The following is a 9329-nucleotide window of genomic DNA, read 5'->3' as shown; positions in this document are numbered from 1 at the left end:
AAAGTAAAAATCGGCTTATAATTTAGAATAAGGAGAGTATATATTTGCTTACATATATATGTACGGTCCAATACAAGACACACCACCTCTATTACTTGTTACATATTCATTCTATATGTTAATTATTCATTTAGGTCACGTTTGGTTCCCCTTGCTAAATTTTAGTCAACTAAAATTATTTTAGCTACTTTTGGATGACTAATGGAACTAAACTATTTTAGCTTTTTTTAGTCAGTGTGTTTGGAACTTTAACTACTAAAATAACTAAAATTTAGCTGGTCAAAATTTAGCAAGAGAAACCGAACATGCCTTTACATATACATTTTGCGGTGCTACGGTGTCAAAATAAAGTGTATAGACTAAAAAACCTCGAAATATTTGGATAAAATAAAAGATGAATGCAGACTATATATATAATCAAGAAGACGGTGGCAATATAATTCGTCGATTTGGATGGCAACCTGTGCCCTCTGGTGAGCCCAAAGGCCTTCAAGTTTCCTCCCTCTCCGATTCCTTTCAACATCAACGTCCAAATCATAACTTTAATTAACATCATCACTACACTCTCCCTCTCATCAAAAAATTAAAATAGAAAATCTAACATCACCACTACAGAAAGTACTCCTATATATGGTTTTCATAACCGAGACCGACATCTGGACCAATAGCAACCCATCGCCTTGCTATTGGCTGAGCCGTGGGCCCCGCCGGAAAGCATCCAAGGCAAAAACTATAGAGCACTTGCACCAGCGCGGGGGTAACACGTACACCAGCATTGCATATATTATGACAAATGCGTATATAGAGAAATAATAAGCTAAAGTGAGGTCAGATAGTATCGACTAAAGCCTTGTTTAGTTCCGAAAAGTGAAATCTTTTCGGTACTATAGCACTTTCGTTTGTTTGTGACAAATATTATCCAATCATAGACTAACTAGGATCAAAAGATTCGTCTCGTGATTTACAGCTAAACTGTGTAATTAATTTTTATTTTCGTCTATATTTAATGTTTTATGCATGTGCCACAAGATTCGATGTGACGGGGAATCTTGAAAACTTTTTGGTTTTCAGGGTGAACTAAACAAGGCCAAATTACAGTTAGACACAGAAGATAGTTTGCAGCAAAAGTAATGCGCGCCGAAGTGCAGGCGAGCTTAGTTTAATCCCTTGAAAACCCTACAAACTTGGAGGACACGAAGAGCTCCACTACGCTAGCTACTAGCTAGTATGTCCAACCCAACAAATGCAAGGGCTAATCACTAGAACTAGTAATGATGAACATGATCATCCAACGATCAGTTCTACACGGTTACATAAACACATGCAGATGCAGCATGAAATAGCCTGTGATGCTCATTTTGTGATAACTACTAACATCAGATGTCATCATATACTGATCATGTGCAGAGCAAGCAGCACAATGGTTTGCAGATCGAGGACAAGGAGGTAGTGGTAGACTGCTCACTGCAGGTAGTGGTAGAAAGCAGCAGAGACGGCCGGGAGTAGTACGGTAGAAGGTGCACGTGCATGATTTACCAGCAAGAGCAGCAGCAGGTCAAAAGAAACCCTGGCCGAGCAGGCAGAACGGGAAGGGGGTGGTCTCTACCGCGGTCTCGTCAGCCGCAGTCAGGCCCATGCCGATGATGCCGCCGCCGTTGCCGCCTCCGAGATTCGGCACATGGTGCACCCCGACCCCGCAGTAGGTGGCGGCGGGGGGATCGAAGGTGGGGAGCACAACAGCAGACGGCTTCTGCTCCGCCCATTCCCATTGCCAGCCGTCCAGGCCCTTGGCGGCGCCGCCTCCGAGCGCCGCCAGCAGCGGGTGGTGGTGGAGTGCTGGTACTGGCACTGGCACTGGCGGCGGCGCCGGCGGGAGCGGAGGCGGGAGCGGGCGGACGGGCTGGGAGGCAAGCTGCATGCGGCAGCGCTTCTTCTCGGCGGCCTGCTCCACGAGGCTGCGCGTGACGCCGTCGGGGTCCTCGGCGAGCCTGGCGAGGAACGACATGAGCTGGTCGGGCCGCCGCTCCGTGGCCTGCAGGCGCCGGCTCATCTGCGCCAGCTCCTCCCCGATGGCCGTCTGCTCCTGCCGCAGCCGCTGCACCTCCTCGAGCAGCGCCGCCTCCTTCTCGTTATCCGGATCCGCTTCCTCCTCCTCCTGATGATGATGATGATGATCCTCGCCCGTACCGGTGCAGCAGCCGGCCGCCGCCGCGTAGTGCGACTGCGCCTGCGCGTCGCCGCCGGAGGCGGAGCAGGCTCCACCGCCTCCCTCGCCGCGCTTCTTGCGGCGCACGATGCGCGGCAGCAGGTGCGTCTGGCCGCGCAGGAACGACTCGTGCGCGAACTCCCACCGGTCCGGGTGCACCTTCCGGAACCCCTGCATGCGGCGCGGGGGGCATGCAGAGAGGATCAATCCATGGCGCCAGGGTAAGTGTACAGCAGCAGGACATGTGACTATGTGAGGAAGACAACGACCGACTATGACGGTATGAGCTGAGCCTTATTCACGAGCGCACTTACGTATGTGTTGAGCTGGCGCACGAAGCTGGAGAAGTTGCTGTGCTTGAAGAAGCAGGGGAGGAGCAGCCGCGAGAAGCCGGCGGCGTCGACGACGACGAAGCTGTTGTTGTCCCTGCCCCACCGGACGAGCGCGTCCGTCCGCGGGTCGCACACCATCTGGTAGGTCTTGGCCACGAACGCCGCTGTCTGGAGGAGCTGGTCGCCTCCGCCTCCGCCTCCGACGCCGCACCCGGCGAGCAGCCCCAGCGCGAGCTCCGTGTGGAGGCCGTCCATCATCAGCCGGAGGATACCTTGGAAACCGATCGATCGATCGACGATGGGGTAGGAAACACGTACGATCGAGCGATTCGAGCCTCTCTCGCCTGCAGCGCCGCCGATCGAGCCCCCGTCCCGCGCGCTCAGCACGCACGCACGCACGCAGCAGGCAAGCGCCCGTGCGAGGCGGTGTCGCTCCGAGCTGGATGGATGGGCGTGTCAATTTCTCTCAAAAGGCATCCAGGCGGCCGGGGGCGGGGGTTGCTGGCGGAGGGGGGCCGGGGGGGTTACTAATTATGGGCACCGTCGTCGTGCGTGACAGGAGCGGGACATGGCGACTATAAACTAGTAGTAGAACAAGCAAAGGGCCCCCCAAGGGCGAGCGCATATCATATACGGAATCAGAGTAGTAGCTAGTAGTGAGCTGCCCCGTCGTCTCAGTCTCAGGCGTCTCCGATCCGGCCGGAACGTGCTGTGTTGATAGATATAGGCGAGGGACGCGGCCTGGCCGGGTCCGGCAGGCGACAAGTGGCGAGCTCGTGATCCTTCCTCAGGTCCGGCCTCGTGTGGAGTCGCCGGCCATCGCCATCGCGTGAGATTTTAGGTGCTTGCAAGCCTGTGTGCTGCGCGTGCATATGCCTTTTGGTTGGCCATAGGCCAATGCGTGCGTGATCCCACAGCCAGTGAGTGAGGAAAAATAAAGACGATGCGGGGTGATCTTTGTTTGGCATTATTAAAAAAGCAGGTCATGCCATCCGACGACTGCGCCTAATCTAGCGCGGGTGCCTGCCGTGCCGAGCGAGACCTCAGCAGGATCGCGGCAGGGCCTACACCATCTCCTCTCTTGTGGGCAGGGCAGTCACAGTGTGTGTGCGCGCTCTCGCGAGTCGCGACGGCGAAGACGACGACGAGTGTCGCTTGCTGCTGGCCGCTGGACACTTGTCCTGCTTGATTGCTACGTCTCGCACCGTGCACGTTTTCGCTAGGCATGTGATGATCGACCAGCTCATCGATCTGATTGTGAGCAGTTGCACACAGTCGAGCGCGCGCGATGGCATGCAGGGAGGGCAGCCGCCACAGCCCAGGGATCCATCCATCGCACATCGGACGGCGGTTGGCGGCCTGCCTGGAGGCAGGAACGCCACCACCACCACCGTACCCTAAAGGCTAAAAGGCGCCGGGGTTGGCCGAGACAAGACGCGCGCTTACGTATAGTATGCGCAGCCGCCGCCGTGCGCAGTGCACTGTGTACCACACTGTGCGGCGTGCGCGAGGGTAGATTAGCTAACCGGCCCGCTGCATGCGCGAGCGACCTGCTGCCGGCTGCCGGGCGGATGGACGGATCAAATCGTCTGGATCAGGCAAGGGCCCAGCAGCAGATATGGCGTGAGTTCTTTTTTTTTTTGAAAAAAAAAATATTTTTATTTTTTTGGCCCTTTCATCAGAGAAAATGGGTGGTGGGCCCGGGTCAGGTAGGGGCCCTCGATCTCTTGTGCTTTCGTGGTTGATTAAACAAATGCACGCTAGGTTGGATAGGTGTGCTCTCTTCGAAAATATCTTGTCCCCTTTGGAGCCTACTACTGCTTGGTGGTGAGATGCATGCAAGGATCAAGGATGGGATGGGAATGGGATACATCATGATCATGCATGCCAATGCGAGCCCTACTTGGTCCCCAAGCTCTCTGCGGCTTGATCGATACCTGCCTTCCAAATCGGGCATGGAGGATCAGTATTTTGCAAACACACTTTATCAGCCCGCGATCGTGAAAGCAATAAGAAGGGCACGGCCGATCTCTTAGGTTTCTTTTTATAATTTGGTTAGTTATTGCAAAAGTGTTGGTGGTTTGGTTTGTCATTTCTTCCTTCTCAACCTTGGGCTTTTCGGGTGTTTCGTTCCCCATAGAATTCAAAATGCAAAATGCCAACTACTTTAGAGTGATGAAATATAAAATACCAAAATTTTTAGTGTCATATTAAGTTCCATAAAAAATGCAGAATTTATTGTCCCCATGAGAGTCTTTTGAGGCTTATTTTAGGTTTTTCGAGGCCAAAATCCAAAATAGAGAATAACTACCTTTTTGCCAAAAATTTTGCATGATGTTTAGTTTCATTTTATAAAATGATGAACTAAAACCTAAAATTTTTTGGGAAAAAATGGGAACTAAACACCCCCTAGTCCAGTGGTGGTGACAATCGCTTAACCAACGTGATATGCCACTAATAGCTGGTTTCCAGAAAAGGAAAGGAAGGCCACCTAAGCTAATTAGTGAGCTAAATACACAAACCATTCCATATAGTCAAAATACACAAATATGTACTCTCAAAATCAATTTCCAGAAAGGCCACCACTAATTAACGAACGTTCACCCATACGTAGATCAGCGAACGATTCGACAACTGCAAGTTTTCCTTTTTTTGGCAAGAAACTCATTCCCGCTTGTTTCCTTTTTGGTAACCTAATCTGTATGGACTCTTTTTTTTAAGAATGGGACGTACACATCTTTTTTTCTCTTTTTGCGCACTTTGACACACATAACGTTATTTTTTTATTTAAAAAACGCGTAACATTTTATTTTAACATTCATTTGTAACATTTTTTTTGTTTTTAAAAAGCATGCGCACATAACTTATACTAACTAAGTTACGCAACATAACTTTAAGGAACATAACTTTAAGGAATAAGTTAAGCATACTAAGTTATACAACATTACGTTTTCTTTTCCGCTACGCACATGACTTACACTAACTAAGTTACACAATATAACTTTAAGGAATAAGTTAAGCATACTAAGTTATATAACATTACCTTTTATTTTTCACAAATTTAAACTTGCACCTAATTTAAATTTTGAGAACAACTGTGAGTAACATTCCTTTAAGATTCATCGGTATTTTTTTTAGAAACTAATTATTTTAGAAACGTAGGAAAATAATACACGCCTATTTTCTTTTTTGATGATAAAATCACACGCCATACTCAATTCACTTTCCATGCGCTTCCCAATACTACTGATGTCATAAAATGGTATAACTTTTAAATGGTATATCTCTTTTTAATTCCGTTCATATCAGTGTGTTTTATGCGATAAGCCAAATAAAACTAGATCCCACTTGTATATGTTTCGAAAATAAAATTTTTAGTAACAATTTATGTGTATTATCTTATAACATACAATTTATAACATATAGTTTATAAGTATAACTTATAAATATAACTTACAATATATAATTTATAAATCTAACTTATAACATATAGCTTATATGAAAACCTTACAAGCTCAAGAGTTATGAAACCTAACTTATTTACAAAAAATTATTAAACAGAAATGAGCAAATTAACTTACAACTTATGTTAAAACTTGAAAACTTAAAACTTATTAACACACAAAGCAAAACTAAGTTATAACTTATACTAAAGTTATATAAAAATTATCAAACATAACTTATGTACATAAGTTATTCAATATAACTTGTGTAAGTTAATATACATAAATTGGTACCAGTAGAAAAATAATTTTGTTAAACTACATGTACGTGAGATCTAGTTTTATTCATCTCATTGCGTAGAACACATCCGTACAGACGTAATGTAAAATAAATATATCATTTAGAAATTATAGTATTTTAAAATAAATATTTTATTTTTTTAATAACAACAACGACATGGAAAGCGTGCGGGGAGAGCTGAAGAGGAGTGGTTCACAGTTGCAGGCGCCGATCGTTCACTGCAGTGGCAAGCACGTGGGGACTGGGACCACGTTGGACCGGATCAAATCGTTCGCGGGATTTAAAATGAGTGAACGTCCGTTGAAATGGAACTGTGTTCCAGAAAGGGAATGAGTTTAATAATATCGTTGTTTAGGACTTCTCACTGTCCTCCTCCTGCAGGTGGCAATGCCACTAATATAGAAATGCCACAAAAAGAAGCTCTTCCTCGATGAACCATATTGGTTCATCTATACGTCATGTCATCGTCTAGTGACCAACAATGTCCTTCCTCCCTAGTCCTCACACTTCCACCTATGGTAGATGAAAGGATCAAGATGCCCAAGAGGGGGGGTGAATTGGGCTTCTCTAAAAAATTTAAGCAACCTATAAGCTCCAATTCAACCCCTTGTGCCTAGTGTGACTTAGAGAGCTACCGGATAAAAGTTTTGCAACCTAGTTCCAATCCTATTCTAGCATGGCAATTCTAAGAATGTAAAAGCACAAAGTAAATGCTAGAAAGTAAAGGAGTAGTGGAAGAAAGTGCTCGGCGATGTTTTGCCGAGGTATCGGAGAGTCGCCACTCTCCACTAGTCCTCGTTGGAGCACCCTCGCAAGGGTCTTGCTCCCCCTTGGTCCGCGCAAGGACCAAGTGCTCTCTACGGGCTGATTCTTAGACACTCCGTCGCGGTGAATCGCCCAAAACCGCTCACAAGCTTGACACGAGCCACCCACAAGAACTCCAGGTGATCTTCGTGCCTCCAATCACCACCGAACCGTCTAGGTGATGGCGATCACCAAGAGTAACAAGCAAAGAACTCTCACTTGACCCAAACAAGGCACTAGAGAGTGGTGGATGCACACTTGACTCTTGGAACTCACTAGAGGAGGATTCTCTCTAGAAATTACTCAAAAACTCAATCCTCTCTAGGCTCTTTGAATTACTCAAAAACTCAATCCTCTCTAGGCTCTTTGCAACACTCTTGCTCCACAACAAGTTTCTCAGAAGTTCAAATGGGCAAGAGTGCTCTCATGGACGAGGTGGAGGAGTATAAATACTATCCACCAAGTCCAAAGGTCGGCCAACCGTTTTCCACTGAAAACAGGGTCACCGGACGCACATTATGTTGCACCGGACGCACTGCACTGAGCGTCCGGTGTGACATAACGGCTACCTGCTCTTTCTCTGACAGGTCACCGGACGCTAAACTCTCAGCGTCCGGTGCACCGTCCGGTGCTCGGGGAAACTTTACATGCTCCCTGCGCAAGGGACCGGACGCTACCCGGTGCGTCCGGTGCTAGCGTCCGGTGCTCAGGGGAACGTTGCAAGCTCCCTGGGTGCGGGACCGGACGCTACCCGGTGCGTCCGGTGCTAGCGTCCGGTGCCTAACCCTAAGCACGGCACTGTTCTAATGGCTAAGGACCTCACCGGACGCACTCACAGAGCGTCCGGTGCCCCTTTGGGCACCCAAACTTCGTCGAAACGCGATCGCTTCAACACGAAGTTTGCTCCTCTCGATCTAAGGACTATCTCTGAGCTGCCTAGTGCTAGGTTTACCAAGTGTGCACCACACCTAAACCTAAAACCTTGCCTAAGTCAAGCTACAAGATCAAAGCCCCTCTTAATAGTACGGTCAAAGGAAAACAAAGTCCTAAACTACTCTAAGTGCCCTTCTTCACCATATGGCACTTAGACCTAGTCTAGTCTCGACGATGTCCATCTATCCTTCAGAAACCGAAACGATTTCCACTATTAAGTAGGCATTGGTGTCCCTGTCCATCGAGTACCTATATACCATGACCTTACCTATGACTTTGCCTCTGCAAAACACACGTTAGTCATAGTAATCAACAATGTCATTAATCACCGAAATCACTTAGGGGCCTAGATGCTCTTTCAATCTCCCCCTTTTTGGTGATTGATGACAACCTCGAGTAAGAAAAGAGTTGAGGTTTTCAAAGTGACTTGGTTTCAATAAGCATGTTACAATAAGACCAACGGGATTAGTAATGCTTATATCGACCAAGTCGAATACCCTGCATCCAAATATGTGAGTGGAATAGGACAGGATATAGATATAAGGCTCATAGGAATATCGGAGTCGAAACGCGGAAGCAAAGATAATATGAGCCAAAACACAAGACATTAAGATATCACCTTAAACACAAAACATGTCTCATAACCAGAGTATCTCACACAAGTGCAATGCATAAAGATAAACATGATGCATGATGAAGTAGCACACAAAAAGGTATCTCAAAACTCCTAACCACCCTCTCTAGCTCCCCCTAACTCCTAACTCTCTCATACGCACTCTCTCCCCCTTTGGCATCAAGCGCCAAAAACCTAAGAAGACGGTGGAGGAGGCGGAGCAGTAGAGTCCCTCGGCGCGGCCACGAAGCGAGCTGCGTCATCTGAAGAATCGGCCGTCGAGGCGGAGGAGGTGGAATGACCCTCTGAAGCTGCAGGTGCTGGAGAAGCAGTCCGGGTCTGCTCTGGCGCTGTCACAGGCTGTGCTGGCTGCTCAAGTCCTGCTGACGAAGCTGGCACGGACTCGGTCGCTGTAGCTGTCGTCTCTGGTACGGTAGTAGATGGTGCAAGCTGCTCGGACGACGCTACGGACGACGACAGAAGCTCTGTGGTGGTAACTGGCGCCGTAAAGACTGCAGGAGCCTGCAGAGGAGGAGGCGTAGGGTCACCAGTCAGAGCACTGTAGGTGAAGCTGAGGTGCGGATCTGTCTGCGAGTCCCATACAAGCTGTGACGCTGAAGCTGACTGAGGTGTGAAGCCTGAGCGGAGAGGGGTAAACTGCGGTACCTGCTCAAAGCCTGAAGAGATAGCACCCTGA

The 9329-nt window shown here is 48.0% G+C and overlaps 1 protein-coding gene across 1 annotated transcript; it reads right to left on the bottom strand.

Annotated features, from left to right (window-relative positions):
* On the bottom strand, positions 1116-3217 carry LOC8084856 (heat stress transcription factor C-1a). The gene is made up of 2 exons (XM_002455938.2): positions 2521-3217; positions 1116-2377 (listed from the first exon to the last, which is right to left on the bottom strand). The coding sequence occupies exons 1-2, from the start codon at positions 2794-2796 to the stop codon at positions 1556-1558; spliced, it is 1098 nt and encodes a 365-aa protein (XP_002455983.1). The 5' UTR covers positions 2797-3217; the 3' UTR covers positions 1116-1555.

The sequence above is a fragment of the Sorghum bicolor genome, chromosome 3, assembly GCF_000003195.3.
Source record: "Sorghum bicolor cultivar BTx623 chromosome 3, Sorghum_bicolor_NCBIv3, whole genome shotgun sequence".
Lineage (NCBI taxonomy): Eukaryota > Viridiplantae > Streptophyta > Magnoliopsida > Poales > Poaceae > Sorghum > Sorghum bicolor.
Note: the sequence above shows the minus strand (reverse complement) of the source record. Positions and strands in the feature narration are given on the sequence as shown.

Excerpts from the sequence above, each read along its gene's own strand:
- LOC8084856 (XM_002455938.2), bottom strand. The coding sequence starts at position 2,796 with ATGATGGACGGCCTCCACACGGAGCTCGCGCTGGGGCTGCTCGCCGGG. Across the intron at positions 2,378-2,520 it reads TGCGCCAGCTCAACACATAC|GGGTTCCGGAAGGTGCACCC; the intron begins GTAAGTGCGCTC and ends CGCCGCATGCAG.